Consider the following 20,915-nt stretch of genomic DNA (forward strand, 5'->3'; position numbering starts at 1 on the left):
CCGGCGATGCAGGAGTTGGTGTTGCGCAGATCGATGCCGACCACTTGGACGGGCGGCGGGTACCAGAGATGCGATCCCGCACGAAGTCCGTGTACATATCCGGGAGACCGGGATGGGGAATTTGGAGCCCCGACGCCGAGGAAAGCAAGCAAACGAACGCCAGCGATATCTGAAGAAGAGTAGCCGCCGCTACGCGACGATCGCCGGCAGCAGCCATCGCGACAAGAGATCCAGAGGGGATCGTGGTTTGTTTGCATCTCTTGGATTCTCGGTTATAGATATAGGCGGCGGATGGGAGCTATTCCGTTTCGGTTTGGAGTACGAGACTGGTTGTGGCTGATGTGGTGGGGATGCTACGTCAGATCAACTCCAAGAGTCTTCTAAATTTTGGGGGCTCTTCTAAAATTTTTTTTCCCTAAAATATTATCATCCTATAGCAGATCTTCAAAAACTAGCCTCCTTAATATTTCAAAATAGGCCACGTCATCACGATTTTGCGCTTAAAGTCCATAGAAGAAAACCCACCTCGGACTTAAACCCTCACTTTTTTCCTTGCAAAGCAACCCCTCTCACCCTTTTTTGCTCGCACGGTCAAGGCGGCGGCGCATAGGCTTGACCGCCAGTTTCCTCGCTGGCGACGAGCTAGCCGATGATGAGACCATGTCGGGGAGCATCAGTGACGCGAGGCACATCTATTTTGGTGGTTCTCATCGAGGGGTATTGGTTGGAGCCAGGTCGGTGGCGTGCGAGCGGAGGTCAGGGCCAAGCAGCAACGGTGGTCAGGGATCTCCGGTCCCTGGTGCAGGAAGCCATGTGGCGGTGAGTGGTTGAGGGGGTAGAGGAGCAAGTGTGTGAGCTTCCCGCCACCGCCACCCCTCGCCCCACCGCCGTTGCAGAGCTTCCTGCCATGCACGCACACCAAATCTCGTGGGAAGCCTCTCTCGCGTGCGGGAAGGGGGTGATTGGGGGAGGAAGACGTCGCGCATAAGGCTCTGTTTTGGCGTCGCGAATTAATTGGGAAGTTTTGAGGAAGCTGTTGGAGTCTTTTTTTTTTCTTTTTTCTCCCTAAACAAGGTACTAGAAGTAGAATACAGATTCTTTTTGAGTTGCTCTTAGGAAACGGGCAAGTTTACCGGGACAACCTGGTAACAATCAGAATTATTCTGGTTGATGATGCATCAGCACCCCTCGCATGGAGATCAGCAAAGATGCATGAATGGACTGTCAGACAGTGAACCAAATGTCTAAGCGTGTGTTTGGTTTGGAGACCAGATGGGATGAGTCGGTCCCGTCCCATTTTTTTTGGATGGGATCGTCCCGACTCGTGTTTGGTTGACAAGGATGGATTCGTCCCGATTTTTTGTTTGATTGGAGACACTGCACTACGTGGGATGAGCACCGTTTTTTTCCTTCCGTTAGCCTCTGTCAGCGGGCCCCACTTGTCACTCTAACAACACATCTTCTTCCCCAATCTTCTTCCTCAGTGACCTCACCCCCGCCTGCGCCTGGAGAGCTCGCCCGGCCTGCCATGGGCACCGGAAGCGCCGCCTGGGAGCATCCCGTCCCGTTCCATCCCATCTTTGAAAACAAAGTCATCATAAGAGGCTGTGAGCGGAAAAAAAAAGTAGGTTCTTCTGATTCCGTGAAGTGATTTTCCATCCTGATTTGAAAAGTTTATGCTAGAGAATCAATTTTGCCCACAGAATCACTTCTCTTAGAGAATCAGTTCCCATAGAGAATCAGAATCAGATGAAGCTCTACCAGACAGACCTTACATGCCAAATTTATCTCCTTTTATAAACGTCTGATGTGGAATCACACAATAGTGGAATTCTCTTTCAGTACATATGCTAAGCCTAGCTTGTATATGTTTTTTTTCACAGTTGTGTACATAGTGCAAGCAAACTAGCTAGTTGAGTCACATGACAACTAACTAGTTCAGGTTTTACTTTAGGAACCAACGGTGAAGTTTCTGAGTTGCACTTTTGGCAGAATAACTCAAGCCATGAAGTGTATCTTTCAGTTGCTGTCTAATTTTTGTTCACTAAGCTGTCAAAACATATAGTACACATTATTTAACCCTGGTCCAACACAGCAATGACAGGTGACATATTAGCTAGCAAATTAAAACAAGCCCGTTGAGTGATTAGACTTGAATCGGGAGATTTATTAACATGTTATAGTTGTTGGGATTAGGTTTTGTTTGAGAAGCCATGGATGTTGACTCATTAACAGGGAACAATAATGGTGAGCAAATTTAAATCAGGAATCAAGAGGACATATAAATATTGTTGGTTGCCTTTCCACTCGGTATGATCATTACATAAATATTGGAGAATTGTAGTTGCTAGCTAACAGATATAAGGTTATTCAAAGGCAGACTTGTTTTTCTACAGCTTTAGGGTCAGATATGCTTCAGTTAGTTATTTTTATCTTGGAATTGTTGATCTATTTTAAAATATATAAACAACACATTGTTTAATGTTTTTTGTAAAAAAAATGAAAAGTCCATGTTGAGAGCTAGATAAGACCGTAAACATCTATGACTGGGCCATGGTATGTGCATAAATAAAGGTAGGACGGAGTGCAAAGAAATGTTAAAATATGGTTCGTGATGTCGTTTTGACTTTTCTGTTCTTATTTGCTGGTTTTTTCTCCCTCTCTCTAGCTTAATGAAATGGAAGAGATACTCCCTTTATTTTCAAAAGAGAAAAATGTGTACATTTATGACTAGAATGTGTTTCCCTTTATTTCAAATCAGAGATTGACATCCATGGTCAAAGACTAATTACAAGTCTAAATGTGATGGATGGTGTGGCATGGTTGAGTAGAAAGCCAGTTGCTGCAAGAAATAATTTTGAAGCTAATTAGCAACATTAACACTTGAAAAATTAAAGTGCCTCTACCCATATCAATCAATCCACATGTATTTCAACTGTGGAACAAAAGAAGGGCATGCAATAAAGAAAAATAAAATTAGAGGGACATGATTGGGCCAACCGAAGAGAGCAGTCAGTTCCAATGTGATAAGAGTGCCTAGGATTCCTGTGGCTTCATGACAGAAGTTATCAAGTGAAGACAAGACCCTAAACCTTCTCCTCCCCCCTCTCTCTCTCTGAGACTCTGACTCTCTCTCTCCCCTCTCTCCCTCTCTGCCTAAGGATAGAGAAGAACAAAGTCACAGTATAATAGGCAGCCTAGCTATAAGGACAAGATCTTCCTCTGAACTGTGGGATTGGCACACCTATAGAAGCTGAAACTATTATAATGTCATGTCAACAAGAAGCTGCGTGTGAGCAAGAGCAACTCAGAACACAAAGGGTAGATCGCCTGCCCTCCAACTCTCCTCCAAGGGCTCCAAGTTACTTTGGTGACTCCTGAGCTCTTGCTTGTTGTATAATCCCAATCCCGGTATGTCTTCGACTCCACCATCTTTCCATACATGTTCTGACCTACCCGCGTGTAGCATCATGGAGACATGGACATCTGATTTGATGTTTCTGCATTCTGGATGCAGAAGCTAGCTAGCAGGGTAGTCAACAATCTCGAAGGAGAGCAAGGATTTGTGTTGTTCGTCTTGGCGTGCCTCACAGGATGGGAGAGACCAGTACTAGTACTAGTCATTCAAGGCAAGATCCTTCTCTTCTTGGCGATGGCTTTCTTCTTGGCTATGGCTTCCATGGTGCCATCTCTCGGCTAGGCACCTTCAGGCCCATCACAAGACTTGTACGGACCCACTCAAGGGAACGTACCCGGAACCTACTCGAACATGAAGACTACTCTGCAGGGCGCGTAGGCTTCATGGACTCCCCGAAGACTAGTCAGGTTAAAAGGAAACTACTCTACCGAGTTAGAGTAGGACTCTGTAAACATACTCAACTAGGACTCATACACAATCTACCGTGTAACCCTGCTCTCCCGACTATATAAGGGCGGGCAGGGACCCGCTTCAAACAACGAAGAACAAGATCAATACAACCTACACACAAGACATAGGGTATACGCGATCTAGCAGTCTGAACCTGTCTAAATCGTGTTCCGTGCGTCACCATCGACTCCTTGATTCTTAACGACACCCACCGCACAAAAGACCACCTTAAGTACTCCCTAGGCAGGTTGCCGGTCTAAAACACCGACACCATTGCCAACTCCACTCCTCCTGCAAACTTCTTGTAAGAACTGCACCCTCGACCCTCCTCCATCCCCTCCCGTCTTGGCAGCAACGATTTATGCAAATGTAAAATTAGAGATGATTGAGTAGCACCACCTTGCACTTGTTTTTGAATTTATGCAATTTTTTGCATGAGAAGCTCACATTTAAAATTCTCGAATTTATGCAATTTCTCTAGATTTGCTCTCCTCTAATTGCTACTACTTGCCGTTTCACATGCATGCCTAGCACTGGCAGTGACCAAGGAGGAGGTACCTATTTTGGAGGGCTGGAAGAGGCTTTCATGCATCAGGTTACCTCACTCGGAAGAACTCAACAGGCTACAACCACCTCCACGGCTCACCATGGAGACACCAAGCGTAAGCCAACTCCCCACCACCTCTCTCTCTGACCAAGACCAAGAAGACACACAACTGTTTCTCTCTCTGGCTGGCCAAGGCCAAAAACACACAACCTTGCCCTTGTTTAACCCTTGTTTAGTTCACCCCCAACTCCCAACTTTGGTACTATGCAAAAAGAAGATTCCCCATCACATCAAACTTGTGGTACATGCATGGAGTACTAAATGTAGATGAAATTAAAAACTAATTGCACAGTTTTGTTGTACTTTGCAAGACGAATCTTTTGAGCCTAATTAGTCAATGTTTGGACAATAATTCACAAATACAAACGAAACGCTACAGTGTGCTACAGTGTTGTAACAGTAGTTTAGCACCTCCAAACTTTGGCAACTAAACAAGACCAGTTCACCCCCAACTCCCAACTTTAGCACTATGCAAAAAGAAGATTCCCCATCACATCAAACTTGCGGTACATGCATGGGGTACTAAATGTAGACGAAATTAAAAACTAATTGCACAGTTTTGTTGTACTTTGCGAGACAAATCTTTTGAGCCTAATTAGTCAATGTTTGGACAATAATTTACAAATACAAACGAAACGCTACAGTGTGCTACAGTGCTGTAACAGTAATTTGGCGCCTTCAAACTTTAGCACTTTTCCAATAGGTTAGGGCATTGTAGTCAAAAGCAACCATGCAGGAGTGGCGGCTGTGCAGCTGTGCTGCTTGTGTGGTGTGACTACCTCGTGATTCCTCTCTCCCCCCCTCTCCATCTGTCTCTTCTCTCTTGCAACGAGTTGAACAGTTGATCTCCATGGTAGTACTAGTACAACAGTGCCACACTACCAAGTACTAAGCCCTTGTTTACTTCACCCCCAACTCCCAACTTTGGCACTATGCAAAAAGAAGATTCTCCATCACATCAAACTTGCGGTGCATGCATGCAGTACTAAATGTAGATGAAATTAAAAACTAATTGCACAGTTTTGTTGTAATTTGCGAGACGAATCTTTTGAGCCTAATTAGTCAATGTTTGGATAATAATTCACAAATACAAACGAAACGCTACAATGTGCTACAGTGCTGTAACAGTAATTTGGCACCTCCCAACTTTGACAAGTAAACAAGGCCTAACACGCTGGCTGACTGGCTCTCTGCAGGCACAAGCTCAAAGAGAATAAGCTCTACTCACTTTCACTGACACAATGGCCCGCACTTCTCTTCCCTTGTCCTTGTGATCCCAATGCACACCCCTTTCAGTTTCACCTCTGGTAGATTACTTTGGATGCATGTCTTGATCTCCTCCTCCCCTATGAAATCTTCTTGCAGCCTTTTCCACTGTTGCTACTGCTACTGGCAACGGCTGCAGCTAGGCCACCTTCTACACTGGACATCTTCCCAGCTTGGCCTATGACGATGAGGTCTGTTCACACACCCAAGGTATGGACTATGGACTAGCTACGAGTATAGAGTTGTCTGTGCATCTAGCTAGCTAGTACAAGCAAGAACACAAGTTGCAACTGCTCTCCCTTTTGCTTTTGCACTATTAGGAGGGCTCAAATTTAACGGTAGACAACACAGACGACTCGAAGAGCAGCAGCAAGAACACCAACAATCACTCCTCAGATCACCAGCTCGGAGCAGCAGCAGCAAACATGGCCAGCCAATTTGATCAAGTTCCACAGCAGATTCAGCACAAGGTATGTAGGCGTTTCTCTGTGATATGTCCACGGCTCTGCATCTCACAACTTTTTTTTATGCATCTGTTCTTCTTGGATGTGTTCTTTGCTTCTGCATCCATCTCTCCTGCTCATCCTTATCATGGAAAATGCAATGTATATCTTGTTCCCTATACTGGCCTCATGTCGCTGGCTAGCCCACAAAAGGCCACAACTTCCAAGATACTCATGCCGCTAGCTACATGCTCCTATCGGTAGAGGAACACTGTTCCAGGGCATTTATCATCTGCTTGCTGCTCCCAATATTGCCAATCCCAATTCCCAACACATTAGGTGAATCTTTTGGCCCCTAGGGCTATACAGAAATAAGAAAAATCTTCTACCAAGAACTAGTCCTATATTTTATGCGCCTAGAAGAACTAGCCATTCTAGGGGGTGTTTGGATCCCGGGCAAAATTTAGTCCCTGTCACATCGAATGTTTAGATGCTAATTAGGAGTATTAAACATAGACTATTTATAAAATCCATTGCACAGATGGAGACTAAACGACGAGATGAATCTATTAAGCCTAATTAGTCCATGATTTGACAATGTGCTGCTACAGTAACCATTTGCTAATGATGGATTAATTAGGCTTAATAGATTCGTCTCACCGTTTAGCCTCCATCTGTGTAATTAGTTTTATAATTAACTCACATTTAGTCCTTCTAATTAGCCTCCGAATATTGATGTGACATGGACTAAACTTTAGCTCCAGGATCCAAACACCCCCTAGTTATTCTAGATCAACAATCTATTGTTGTAGGTGTGGATAAGTCCAGTAGAGGATATGTTAGGTTAGTGCATGATGGATCATGTACTGCAATTGGTCCTGCAAAAGGAGACAAGTTAGCATTCTTTTAATATGATTATTGTCTATATCTTCCAAACTTGTGCCCTAATAGAAATGCACCAACTGATGCTTAAATAATGGGAACTCCGGGTCAGTGGTGCTTTAGGTACTTTCTGGTCAATTGGATCAACTGCCAAGATATATTGGGTGAAAACATTGTATATTAACTGGATGATTCACACTTAACCTAAAGAAACTTTGCAAGTTAGGGCGTGACAACAACATAAACAAAAAGCAAAACCAAGTTTTGTCTGTTCTAAGGTAGGATGGCTTCCACCAAATGTACACTACTGTTTTTTTAGTTCTGCTTGATGTAACTGGAATGTCGTGATCTTATTATATACTGTTTAGGTCATTGACACATAGATGAACAGCAATATTCACTACTAGGGAAAACACCATTAGTACCGGTTGGGAACCCACTTTAGTACCGGGTGGACCGAGTAGACCTTTAGTACCGGGTGGAACCGCCACCCGGTACTAAAGAGGGTCACATGGGACTCCTTGGGGACTATCCATTAGGCCCAGTACTTCACATTAGTACCGGATCAAAATGCAACCGATACTGAGTCTCGGGACGAATGCTCATTTTTTTAATAGTGATTGTTATTCCACTTCTCTCCTGTTGTCTATTTCTACTCAGGTTTAGCAATTAAAATGTTGTGACTTGTTCATGTGTCTACTTGGTAGGCAGGACATGGCTACAGGTTCCACTCCGAAGACTGGCAAGGCTCTTGATCCAAAGGTCTCTCTCTTTGGGCTATTTCAATCACCTTTTTGACAGTACCTCAGGGTGCTGCAGTTTACGATGTGTAGGAAGTATTTGAGGATCTTGACAATAAAAGTTTTTATTCTTTTGGTGTCAGCAGACAGTCAGAAGGCTTGCTCAGAATCGCGAAGCTGCACGCAAAAGCCGGCTGCGAAAGAAGGTGAGTGACTTTTCGAGCATCAGCTACTTGGAAACTGGAATTTTTCAGCTGTGACTTTCCCAAGTTGTTGACAGGTAAAAGTTTTGTCAATGTGCCATAGGCTTACATCCAGCAACTTGAGAGCAGCAAACTGAAACTTGCTCAGATGGAACAGGACGTGCAGCGAGCCCGTTCCCAGGTACAAATTGTACCCCTGTGTGTGTGTTTGCCTGCTGACTACGAACTCAACATCTGAAACAATGAGATCTCTGAACTTGTATGTGTTTTTAGGGTCTCTTTCTTGGAGGAGGTCCAGGTGCAAACACCAGCTCAGGTTGTCTGTAATTTGATCCTCCTTTCTCAACGTTCTCTTCATCAGCATGTGTTGTCTTACTGGATATAGTGGCCGTCCATGGTCAGGCGCCGCGATGTTCGACGTGGGGTACGCCCGATGGCTGGACGACCACGGCCGGCGCATGGCCGAGCTGCAGGGAGCCCTGCACTCGCATCTGCCGGATGGTGACCTCAGAGCCATCGTCGACGACACCCTGACTCACCATGACGAGCTCTTCCAGCTCAAGGTCGTGGCAGCCAAGTCCGACGTGTCCCACCTCATCAACGGAGCGTGGACGACCCCGGCGGAGCGTTGCTTTCTCTGGATGGGTGGATTCAGGCCCTCTGATCTGCTCAAGGTATGAACTTGTGTCTGACAACCGATAAACATACAAGCTACCTTCCCCAAGATTCGTAAGCTGAATTAAGGTTGATTTTGTCAGTTGACACACGCAGGTCAAGCAAAAACCTCACTCACTAGACAGTTTGTTATTACGGTGAATCAGTTCATTCACCAATCAAACTAGTAGAGTGAAAATGGACTCGAGCTAAATATGAGCTCATACATGTATGGTTTACTAACCTTCTCATGTTTCTGCAGACACTGCTACCCCAGCTAGATCCCCTGACTGAGCAGCAAGTGGTAGGCATATGCAACCTTCAACGGTCATCACAGGAGGCAGAGGAAGCTCTCTCCCAGGGCCTGGAGCAGCTGCATCAGTCACTAGCTGACACCATGGCAGGTGGATCTCTGATTGACGACATCAACATGAGCTTCATGGGTCAAATGGCCCTTGCCCTCGGCAAGCTGGCAAACCTTGAAGGTTTTGTGATACAGGTTATGGTTTCTCATCAAATCTTGAATCTCAATCAATACATCACTATGTCAGTATTATATTTACCATATAGATATTAGATACTACACAAGGGCTGATATGGTACTCCTCATTTCAATCAACTTTGTAGACGAGCAATGAAATACGTGATGAAAAAAAATAGTTGCAGCAATAATTTATCCAGGGAAACTTTATCCATCTGGTCCCACCTGCATCATATTACCTCATCAGTACCACTAGTGTCCCAAATAGGCAACTGTTCTTTGTAGACAATGTCAAAAATTTAATTTATAGAATTTGCAACGCATTATATAAGATCATGCCATCAGCAATTATACATGTTTATGTCTGTCTGCATTCTGGAAAGAAATGACTTGTCAACTAGACATGTAACAATATGCTTTTGGAATGCATCTGCATAAGTATAATCATAGCATGGGGTAACCATAAGTCTATTCTTCAGTAGCAATTACTTAAACTAATAGGATGCCAAGAATAATGTCCCTGCAATGTGTGCTAAAACTAAATGTTTAATTTCCAGGCTGATAACTTGAGGCAGCAGGCTCTTCATCAGATGCACCGGATTCTGACAGTTAGGCAGGCAGCTAGGTGTTTCTTGGCCATTGGTGAGTACCACAATCGTCTTCGTGCCCTAAGCTCCCTCTGGGCTTCTCGACCTCGAGAGTAAGCACCATGCAGTTCCTATATTGTCCCTACCTTAAGTTGATTTAAGAAAGAAGTACCCAACCGCTAGTCGTTGAAGGAAGTATTCAGTATTCACTAATGATTGGGCAATTGAAGTACACATTAAACAAGATTGATCCAGGGATTCTGTAGAGGCATCCTAAACTAATACCAAGATGTGCCCTACTAAATCAGCAGGGAATGGACCGCCCTCCTACCAGCAATCAAAAGTCAGCAAGCAACCATACCAAAAAAAATAAAAATAAAGTCCATACTCCCTTAAAAAAAAGGGCCATGCTATGGCACATTTTTCTCTTTCCAGATGTTTGGCCAACTAACTGGATTCTATAAATTTAAAGAATTAGCTGAATAGCTATAGCATATTTTTTCAAGATGCTTCCCCAATGTATTTATTATTGATAGTGCCTGTATTGCCTGCAGGATGCTGGTGGCAGATGAAGGCAATTGTGGAGAGATAAGCGTTGCGACACAGCCATCCCAAAGCCAATTTTCCAGCCTTCTGACGCATGCTGTGGAACTAACCTTCAGCTTAGGAGCAAGAGAAAAATGACCGGGAAGAGAAGTTTTGGATGCTGGAAGACATCTGGGCTACAGAAGAGAGCTGGGAAGTGCAGGAAGCTTTAGAACAAGGAGTGTTTCTGGAATTTTCTTTTTGGGGAACCAGTGTTTCTGAGAATGTGCAGAGAGAAACAACTGCTAGGAGGCGCTGAAAGTTCTAGATCCCATTGTCCACATTATGATAAATAAGCGCCTTCAGATCCTCTTACGACGAAATCAATGATCCATGAATGATCCGGATGCATTTTGCAAATTGTATCAGTACTAGATTGCTTTGCAAGTGTTAAGATTGAGTCATGAATGATCCATGCTTATAGTAAAATTTCATGTATAAGACAGTCGCTGAAAGTCTGAAACCAGGGTTGCTGGACATCCCCCACAGGCAAAAAAAAAATAAAAAAAATCACCTACTATTTGCAGTGTGCCTTGTTTAGTTCCCAATTTGGGATAGGCAAAATTGGTATTTTGCCATAAATGCGCAACTGTAGCGTTTCGTTTGTATTTGTGAATTATTGTCCAAATATTGACTAATTAGGCTCAAAAGATTCGTCTCGCAAAGTACAACAAAACTGTGCAAGTAGTTTTTGATTTCGTCTACATTTAATACTCCATGCATGTACCGCAAGTTTGATATGATGAAGAATCTTCTTTTTGAATAGTGTTAAAGTTGGGAGTTTGAAGTGAAGTAAACATTGTCTCACTTGCCAGATTCACACTATCTCCCCCAATCCCCCAGGCGGCCAAATCCCCACCGCCGCCTCTCTCTCGGCTCTCGCATCTGAGCATCTGGCGACTGGCGCCCCGCCGCCCCCTACCCCCACCGCACGGTGCCTCGCCCTCCCTGCGGCCTCGTCGCCTCAGCTGCCGTCGCCGCTCCCTCCCTGGCTCTCGCATCTGGCTCACTCTGTTCTTTCTGAACGCTAGGTTCCGGCCTGCCCACCCCCACTCGTCGCCGACGGCCGCCGCTACGCTCCTCCCCCTCCCATGCCGGCCCCTCCTCAAGCACTAACCCCCACCCTCCACGCATCCTTCCTGTGCTCCCTCGCGCTCACCCTCCTCCGAGCCGGCCGCCTCTCCGCCGCCTCCCAAATCGTCTCCTCGTTCCCTGCCTCCCCTCCGGCTAGCCTCCTCCGCCGCCTCATCCCTGCCCTTGCTTCCTCGGGCCTCGCCGCCGCCGCAGTCCGCTTCCGCCCCCTTCCAGGTGACCCCCACACACTCAACTCGATCATCCTCTCCTACTGCAACCTCCGCTTGCTCCGCCCCGCGCTGGGCCTCCTGCGTTCCTCCTCCACGCCCCAGTCTCAGGTTGCGGTTGATACCGTTAGCTACAACATATTCCTCGCTGGCCTCTCCGAGCAGGGCCATGGGAAGCTCGCTCCGCCCGTGCTTGCCGAGATGTGCAAGCGCGGCGTGCCCTTCGATGGGGTCACCGTCAACACGGTGCTCGTGGGGTTGTGTAGGAGCGGCCTGGTGGATGAAGCCGCGAGATTGACCGAGATGTTGGTCGGAGGCCGAGGAATCGGCAGCTTAGATGTGGTGGGATGGAATGCCCTCATTGATGGGTACTGTAAAGTCCAGGACATGGCCGCAGCATTGGCTGTGGCGGAGAGGATAAGGAAACAAGGCGTGCCGCTTGATGTCGTGGGGTACAATAGCTTAGTTGCTGGGTTTTGCCACTCCGGCGATGCTGGTGCTGCATGGGACATGGTGGAGGCAATGAAGGCGGATGGCGTGGAGCCGAATGTGGTGACATACACTGCGTTCATTGGGGAGTATTGTAAGCGCAAGGGGATTGAGGAGGCGTTCAATTTGTACGAGGGAATGGTGAGCTTTGGTGTGCTGCCGGATGTGGTCACACTTAGTGCTCTTGTCGATGGCCTCTGCAGGGATGGCCGGTTCTCAGAAGCATATGCACTTTTCAGGGAGATGGACAACATTGGAGCTCCACCGAACCATGTCACATATTGTACACTTATCGATTCATTAGTGAAAGCGCGGAGGGTCAAGGAATCTTTTGGTCTCTTGGGAGAGATGGTTTCAAGGGGTGTGGTCATTGATCTGGTCATGTATACAGCTATGATGGACTGTTTAGGTAAGGAAGGGGAGATTGAGGAAGTGAAGGACATACTTCAGCATGCTCTATTGGATAATCTCACCCCCAATTGTGTTACTTACACTGTACTGATCGATGCACACTGCAGAACAGGCAATGTTGACGGGGCAGAGCAGGTGCTGTTGCAAATGGAGGAGAAATCTGTTAGCCCAAATGTTGTTACATTCTCATCAATCCTCAATGGTCTTGTTAAAAGAGGATGCCTCAATAAAGCAGCTGATTATATGAGGAAGATGAAGGACAGTGGGATTGCTCCTAATGTTGTGACTTATGGAATACTTATTGACGGCTTCTTCAAGTTCCAAGGGCAAGAAGCAGCTCTTGATGTGTACCAGGATATGTTGCATGAGGGTGTTGAAGCAAACAACTTTGTTGTTGACTCACTGGTAAATGGTCTGAGAAAGAATGGGAACATAGAGGATGCTGAAGCATTGTTTAAAGATATGGGTGAACGTGGTCTGTTGCTAGACCATGTAAACTATACCACCTTAATCGACGGGCTTTTTAAAACAGGAAACATGCTAGCTGCTTTTAAGGTTGGTCAGGAGTTGATGGAGAGAAACCTGTCACCTGATGCTGTTGTCTATAATGTGTTTATCAATTGCCTTTGCATGCTTGACAAGTATAACGAAGCAAAATCTTTTTTGAAAGAGATGAGAAATATGGGCATAGAACCTGATCAAGCATCATATAACACTCTGATTGCTGCACTGTGCAGGGAAGGAAAGACCTCCAAAGCTCTAAAGCTACTGGATGAAATGAAGCGGAGTTCTATAAAGCCTAATCTTATCACATATACTACACTTGTTGTGGGTCTTCTTCATGCTGGGGTTGTGGAGAAGGCAAAATATTTGCTAAATGAGATGGCTTCTGCTGGATTCACTCCAACATCTCTGACCCATCGAAGGGTACTGCATGCATGTTCTGGAAGCAGGAGATTGGATGTGATTTTGGAAATTCATGAATGGATGATGGATGCTGGTCTTCATGCTGATATCATTGTCTATAATACACTTGTGAATGTTTTGTGTTGTCATGGAATGACAAGGAAAGCTAAAGTTGTTTTGGATGAAATGTTGGGGAGAGGAATTGCACCAGACACTATCACATTCAATGCTTTGATTCTCGGCCATTGTAAGAGTAGCCATTTAGATAATGCATTTGCAATGTATGCTCAGATGCTTCGTCAAGGGCTCTCACCAAATATTGCTACATTCAACACACTTCTGGGAGGTCTTGAGTCTGCTGGAAAAATTGGAGAAACGGATACTGTTCTCAGTGAGATAAACAAGATGGGTCTTGAACCCAATAATCTCACCTATGATATACTGGTGACAGGATATGCAAAGAAAAGCAACAAAGTTGAAGCACTGAGGCTGTATTGTGAGATGGTGAGTAAAGGCTTTATTCCCAAAGCAAGCACGTATAATTCACTCATAAGTGATTTTGCTAAAGCTGGAATGATGAACCAAGCTAAAGAGATGTTCAAAGAAATGAAAAGGAGAGGGGTTTTACATACGTCCTCAACTTATGATATCCTTTTGAATGGATGGTCAAAGCTTAGAAATGGAATAGAGGTGAGAAAACTTTTCAAAGATATGAAAGAGATAGGATTTAGACCATCTAAAGGCACTCTTAGTTTTGTATCCAGAGCATTTTCAAAGCCAGGGATGACTTGGGAAGCTCGACGTTTACTGAAGACCCTTTTTAAAGATTAGGAAAAGGTGAAGTCTCAATATAATATCTGCCCAGGATAGATGGTCTAATGAACACGGTTCTCACCATGACTACAGCTGTAGTCCGAGGTTCTAATTATTGCAGTGTCTTCCTGCAAGGCTGCAAGGCCAAACCTGCCCTGGTGCATAAAGAGTTAGCAGTCGACATAATTAATTCTGAAAAAAGAGAGGTTAATGCTTCAGAAGAACAGCTGATGCTAAGGGGGATCAAGGAAGTGGGGCTGGTGGTGGCCAGGATGTGCAGGGTGGGGGTGGGGGTGGGGGGGGGGGGGCATAGAAATATAGGTCTGATGGGGCGGTGACTCTCGGGTTATCGCCCATTTCATCATCAACGCTTCACTTGTCGAACTCGGGGTGGGAACCATGGTCAGCACACCAGGTTCAGGATTTGGGTCAGGGGATCAGGGGGTTCAGGCTCTGGTGCCCCTTGAGAGAAACACGGCAGAGGATGACCACCTGGCTCTGGGAAGATGCAACAGTTGGCTTCGCTTGGTGAGTTCCTGCAGCCTTGTAATTTCACTCAGCCTTGTAATCTTACTTAAAAAATCTTTTCTATTTGGAATCAGGGTACACATTGGTCTGTATTTTATAAACAGACCTGAGTGGATTATAGTTGAGCATGCTTGTGCTTCATATTCATACGTATCTGTGCCATTTTATGACACTCTTGGTATGTTCACAACCCAGAATGACCATAGGCTTCCTGTTCATTCTTGATTCATCTAGTGACAATGTGAAACTGGATCCTCTGGTTCAGATCAAACTGATATGGGACAATGTTTGTATCAGTGGGCCTCTATGCAAAAGTCAGCAAATGGTAGATCTACCACAGATTAAATGTTCTCTTTGGTCAAGTCATAGTTTGCAAGTTATGTAAGTTTTAACTATATGTACATGTGTTCAATGCTTATAGGGCATAGGCATACATACACTGTTCTTATGGCATCGCCTAGGCGTCCCGGCGGCTATAGAAGCTCGACGTCCCGCCCGCCACGGCTTCGGCGCGTATGGCGTCGCCTGGCGCGGGTTAGGCGTCCCCTCGCGGCGTCGCGCGGGTAAGGCGACGCCCGCGCGGTGAAAAAAAAAGAGCGGGGAGCGCGGGAAGGGACTCGGAGCACGGGAAGAGAGAGCGCGCGTCTGTGTACCCCCGCGCGGGCCCATGCCCCCATCCCTGCGCGCCAGTTGAGGAAAGAGAGAGGGGGGGGGGGGAGAAGAGGGAAGCGGCGTGAGTCGTGACTGGCAGAGTGCCGCCTCAATCGAGCCGAAAGAGATCCGCTGCACCTGGAAGCCCGCCCGCCGGCACCGAGGGGGAAGGCCGAGGGGGAAAGGAAGGCATCCGTCGGCACCTGGAAGACCGCACGTCGGCGCCTGGAGCCCTCCCGCCGGCACCGCCTGGAGCCCGCCCGCCGGCGCCTGGAGCCCGCGCCTGGAGTCCTCCTCTGCTCTGCTCCTTGGCTCTACTCCTCAGCGCCTGCTCAGTTATATGCTCCTCTCATCCTCTGCTCCTCTGCACCATGTGTTGTGCTATACTGCCTATTAGTGCTATACTGCTATATACTGCGGTACTGATTCTCCTAGGCTATATGTATGGCGTCGCCTCGCCGCGCGCCTTATTCGCCTAGGCGTCTCGAAGGGGGTGGGTCGCCGCGCGTCGCCTTACCGCCGTAAGAACATTGCATACATAGCATGCTCATGTTGGGCATGTCACCTTCATTTTACAACATGTGTATCTGTTCTTTTCCGCTTGTTCCTATATATTGGGCACCCATCTTTTCTGAAATCCTCAGATTCTTCCTATATTGTGCACCCCTGATTTCTGAAATCCTCCGATTCTTCAACTCAGGGAAAGGCTAGTCCTCAACCTTTTCGTCCTCCAAAACCTGAAGATGTTGATACTATCTGTTACACTAGTGGCACTACTGGCACGCCAAAGGTAAATCATCCATCCTTCTGATTGTTCTTTGCTCCTACAGGAAAGTACTTTTTTCTTGTACAGTTGCACATTTCAAATCCATGATGTTGGATATCAATCTTTTCCCAGGGAGCTGTTATTTCTCATGAGAACTTAATTGCAAATGTAGCAGGGTCAAACCTGAACATTAAGTTTTACCCCTCCGATGTGTTGAGTGTTTCACATTGGAAATTAATTGTTTCTGCTTGCATAACTTGTCCAATTCATATCAGCTCTTAACATTTCTGACAATAGCTTTGTGAATTGCTCTCCTCAGGTATATCTCATATCTACCTTTGGCTCACATCTACGAGAGGGTTAACCAGGTTGCATTGCTGCACTGTGGTGTTGCGGTTGGATTCTACCAAGGGGTATGCAGATTCAAAGCTATTTAGAATGATAACTATATAATACCTTAATTTACAGAACAATTTTGGCATGCGTTCAGAGAACTAGCTAACATTAAAGGTTCATCTGTAAGTAATAAGTTGGTGCTTGTAGGAGCAGAATAGGATCATCCATTGCAACACAGTAGCACACTCTTGAGTTGCTCCTAGTTTGGATGACTTTTATCTTGCATCATCAGGATAGTATTCTATCAGTCCAAATCTGCTTGCAGTATTTGTGTTCCGTTGTTCATGGCACCTCTATCTTGCTTGGAGTAACCCTTTCCCTATCATCACATAGTTATCCTGCTGCTGACTTCCATGTCCACACCACATCAGTTACCTATACCCATGCAAGGTTATCTCCTGTTTGTTTCCCATGCAAGGTTATCTCCTGTTTGTTTGCCAGTCTGCGTGGAGCAAACATTTTGCATGGCATTTACAAGATATACATCTATAGTTATGACCCATAATTTTTCACCTCCAATTTTGACTCTGTCATATAACTTACTATGTTAATTTTCAGGATAATTTGAAGCTAATGGACGATTTGGCTGTTTTGAGACCGACAGTATTCGCAAGTGTTCCCCGGTTGTATAACAGAATTTATGCCGCGTAATATAACTATTCCACAAACTTAGTTATTTTATGTTCTATGTTTAGTATAAATACTTAAAAAGTGATATATTCTATTGGAACTGCTAATGAGCTTGTTTCTTATTTGTTGTGTAGAATTACTAATGCTGTGAAGGAGTCTGGTGGGCTGAAAGAAAAATTGTTTCATTCTGCATACAATGCCAAGAGGCAAGCGATCATTAAAGGTAAGAATAGTATGAAGCTCAGTGAAGATAAGTGCCCTTTTTGTTGTTTGGATAATAGTTATGAGAATTTCTTCTGCATCAATAGTGAAACATAAAATCGATACAGGTGCTTGTACAGCCTATTATCAAATTATGAGAGGTCTCCTGAGTAGAAAGGTTAGGTGAGCAAGGTCCCAATTGACCCACCTGGGTTCGATTCTCCCCAGGGGAACATTTTGCGTCTTCCCCTCAGTCTTGTTCAAATAGTGAACCACAATACTGTTCGTGGGCTATGCATATATTCGCATTTTTTAAGAGGAGTTGGATCAACTAACTTAGTTGTTAGACCTCTGCTCCTTATTTTGTTTGATTTTGTTGAAGGCTGTCATCATAATTTTTAAAGATTTTGGCACGAAACATATACCTGATACCGAGGTACATATATTTAATGAAACAACGAATATGCCAAAAATTGGATAAGATTTTTCCTTGTATTTTGCAAGAGAATTGCTATGTGTTGTTTTTTATGCTTCTATATTCATAGTGTTAGATGTATATGTACTCTTTGTATTTTCCCCATTGTATAAGGTCATATGCATCTAACACATCGGTCATTCATTACCTACACAATAGATGTTTTTCTGTGGATCCTTAAAATGCCTGTCATTAATTTATACTTTATTTAACCAAGGGGTGCACAGTAAAATTTTATTTTTATTATTAAATAAACCCTTTTCTTATAAAAATACCTGGTGTAAATGACATTTTCCTCTAAGTCAATACTGTAGTCTAGGTTACAGAGGTATGGCTAGGTTTCTTTTCCATTTTTGAAAATTTGATCCAGTCTGTATGGAAGAAACTGGTCAATGTTCCAGTAGCTTGTAGTAAGATAATATTTTTTTTAGTTTATATGTCTTTGTGTTGTAGTTTTGTATATATGTTACTATCTTTTGGAAAAATCCAGTATCCCTGCTTTTTCTTGTAAAATAGAATACCCTTCGCTATCTTTTACTATTTTTTCTTTTGTTTCCCAAAACCCAAATATAGTTTGGAAGCTAGAATATGGTGCAGTCGACCATTTGGGTTTGGCTGTGCAAATGGCTGTACTGATTGAAGCTATTCTCCAGCATCCCTCCCTCAAAGTTGAGATGGATGTACTAGCCCAATTTGAGCAACTATACATGGAGTTCCTACAATTGAAAAAGACAAATCCTGTGAAATATCAGAGTATAGTTGCAGCAATACCTTATCGTGAAATCAATGAGTTCCATTGGAAATGTGAAGCCCAGGACAACAAATACCTTGATGAAGTCTTGTCTTACCTAAAGAACATGAATGTAGATTTACCGGTTTGCGGTACTGTTGAGTTGGTTCAATGTGCTAGGGCTTTGAAAGCTGATAACACTCTTTGGAAATTTGTGCATGCGAAGCGTAGGGAACTTGTTGTTGGATGGGTCATACCTGATGAGCTGTTGCCAGATAGAGGAACAGATCGTGCAGTCTTCTTTCAGGTTTGCCTTAAGGATCTGCAAGTAAAATATGGAGATGGTGGAGGGGATTTGGTAGAGAATATAAGAAACAATGGCCAACATTTGGTAGAGGAGAACGCTTTGAAGGAACTTGATCCTCCAGCATCTGGGTATACTGTCCTTTTTAAGTACTTTCAGGTCATGCACATTTTTGGCCACCACTACCCAAGAGTATTTTGTCAGTTCTTCTTGGGTATGCATGCACAAGGGTGTGTTCCAAGCTCCTCCAGCAAGAATCTAAGTCACATAATAAAACAATATCAGTGAACGAGACTGATCTTCTACAAGCAACAATTGTTTGTGAAGAGAAGTTTTTCTTATCCTGGATCAGCACCCTTTTTTTTTTCCTTTGCAGACGTAGTAGAAGTAAAATACCACCTCCTGTTGACTGTTGAATGCTTATTGTTGAGCTGCTGGGAATCAGTGGTGGAGGTGCTTGATCCTGCAGTACTAGAACAGCGGTGGAGGAACTTGCAATTGAACTCCAGTAGCAGAACAGCAGATTCTTCCCTGACCAAATGACCAGATCCTTGAAAACAACCGTCAAGATGGCGTGCAATGTCAAGTCCAATGTGCTCACACAGTTTGACCAACGCTTCAGCATTAACACTAACTATTTATGTATGCTTTGGTTGTAGTGACTAGTTTGTGATACACTACTACTGTCTTGCTTTTGCTGCTGCCATGAACTTGATTCTAGGTTGAATTATTGTTGGTTAGTGGATTACTTGAACTGTAGAAGTCTAGAACTGCTGTTATGTAATATCTACGTGAGTTATGACTGGTGAATGGTGAATTGTTGAACTGGTGTCATGGTATGTGCCTATGTGATGTGATTGGTGAACTCTAATTATTGTTCCCGTGAATCTGGTATGTGCTTGTGGGCTGTGAGCCTGTGATTATCAGGAATTTATGTTTGTTTTTCATCTAACTATGTATAATTGATTCAATGTTATTCTGACTTTGGTTGGTAAGCATACCCATGAAGATTCTCCGTATGTTCCGATTTGTGCTGCACTAGGGTTTCGTGATGTTGATTTTACCTTGTTTTTGTCTGATCCATGGGTTGATAGGGTTGATCTGTGGTTCGATTCATGCGCCTGACTTGTGGAGGGCACCTTTTTCCAAAGCAAATGGCTGCAGTCCTGTCTGTTTGTCTCATGCGCCTTGTGGAATTAAACTGTGACTATAGTAGCTAGATACTGCTACTGCCACAATGTGCAAAATTCCAATCTTGTTTCAATCAATTATTTTTTCTGCTGAATGGAAATTGCACATACGAAGTTTCTAGGATTAGTCACTCGTACATGAATGGAAACTGCACATACGAAACTGTGCTGCAGTCTATAGCTAGGTTCAGGAAATGGTCCTTCTTGTGCCAATTTTTATTGAACTATTGACTGAAATTTGCACTGCACCTGATTCATTCAGTCTTTTGCTGAACTGAATTGAATTGAATATGACTTGTAGCACATGCTACTTATTCACTACCACTTTGCTAGTATTCAGATCTGATATGTGGCAAATGATAAGATAAATACTATTTGTTCATTGTGGGTAGTTTAATCCAGTTGGCAAAAATGTGAGATTTATATTCTTTCTTTACACCGCAACTGTATGGTATCTAGTTTCCAACCTGCAACAGCTTGGCCACAAGTTAGAACTGCACAATTTGAGGAAAGTAAAGAGTGGGTCAAAGGCTAATCTCCATGAGAAACAGAAACTAAGGATCTGCCAATAGTATGGTTGTCCTCTCTTGAGCATTTGTATTTATCTTGCATGGGCAGCCTGACCACATTATGTAAGAATGTCGATGTGGAAGGTGAAGCATACAATACCTCTGCAAATTTTCCCAAAGCTAAAGATATTGGAGCTATCTCATTTGCCGAAGTTGGAAAATTGGGCATAAAACAGTGCAGGAGAGCCTTATAGCTCAGTGATGTTTCCCCAGCTTGAGGAGCTAAGAATCGATAATTG

At 44.4% G+C, this 20,915-nt stretch overlaps 3 protein-coding genes across 11 annotated transcripts; all 3 read left to right on the forward strand.

The window, feature by feature from the left end:
- Window positions 1-3,076: 3,076 nt before the first annotated feature.
- Window positions 3,077-10,771, forward strand: LOC117860217 (transcription factor TGAL4). The gene is given in 15 exon segments (XM_072294606.1): window positions 3,077-3,411; window positions 3,518-3,685; window positions 4,139-4,172; window positions 4,409-4,530; window positions 5,841-5,865; window positions 5,867-5,951; window positions 6,062-6,211; window positions 7,778-7,828; window positions 7,953-8,012; window positions 8,113-8,190; window positions 8,283-8,325; window positions 8,412-8,683; window positions 8,926-9,162; window positions 9,702-9,844; window positions 10,286-10,771. Coding segments are annotated over 14 exon segments (1,521 nt in total). The 5' UTR covers window positions 3,077-3,411; window positions 3,518-3,594; the 3' UTR covers window positions 10,416-10,771.
- A 432-nt stretch (window positions 10,772-11,203) lies between these two features.
- LOC117860210 (uncharacterized) lies at window positions 11,204-14,522 on the forward strand. Its single transcript, XM_072294700.1, has one exon. It carries the CDS (start codon window positions 11,408-11,410, stop codon window positions 14,252-14,254), a length of 2,847 nt encoding a protein of 948 aa, XP_072150801.1. The 5' UTR covers window positions 11,204-11,407; the 3' UTR covers window positions 14,255-14,522.
- LOC117860211 (long chain acyl-CoA synthetase 6, peroxisomal) lies at window positions 14,522-19,751 on the forward strand. Of its 9 annotated transcripts, none has more exons than XM_034743466.2 (8): window positions 14,625-14,764; window positions 14,839-14,942; window positions 15,030-15,145; window positions 16,116-16,205; window positions 16,501-16,594; window positions 17,136-17,224; window positions 17,342-17,430; window positions 18,457-19,437. In XM_034743466.2, exons 2-8 carry the CDS (start codon window positions 14,892-14,894, stop codon window positions 19,203-19,205), a joined length of 1,278 nt encoding a protein of 425 aa, XP_034599357.1. In that variant the 5' UTR covers window positions 14,625-14,764; window positions 14,839-14,891; the 3' UTR covers window positions 19,206-19,437. The 9 variants fall into 9 exon arrangements, with proteins under 9 accessions (XP_072150805.1, XP_072150802.1, XP_072150806.1 ...); XM_034743467.2 differs by having other exon boundaries at window positions 15,062-15,145; XM_072294702.1 differs by lacking the exon at window positions 15,030-15,145 and adding an exon at window positions 16,314-16,393.
- The last annotated feature ends 1,164 nt before the right edge of the window (window positions 19,752-20,915 follow it).

Source organism: Setaria viridis, chromosome 6 (assembly GCF_005286985.2).
Source record: "Setaria viridis chromosome 6, Setaria_viridis_v4.0, whole genome shotgun sequence".
In the NCBI taxonomy this organism is placed as follows: Eukaryota; Viridiplantae; Streptophyta; class Magnoliopsida; order Poales; family Poaceae; genus Setaria; species Setaria viridis.

Coding starts and splice junctions, on each gene's coding strand:
- LOC117860211 (XM_072294701.1), top strand. CDS start 14,636: ATGGTCAGCACACCAGGTTCAGGATTTGGGTCAGGGGATCAGGGGGTT. Junction 16,595..17,135: donor CGGTTGGATTCTACCAAGGG/GTATGCAGATTC, acceptor GTTAATTTTCAG/GATAATTTGAAGCTAATGGA. Junction 17,431..18,456: donor GAGGCAAGCGATCATTAAAG/GTAAGAATAGTA, acceptor ACCCAAATATAG/TTTGGAAGCTAGAATATGGT.
- LOC117860210 (XM_072294700.1), top strand. CDS start 11,408: ATGCCGGCCCCTCCTCAAGCACTAACCCCCACCCTCCACGCATCCTTC.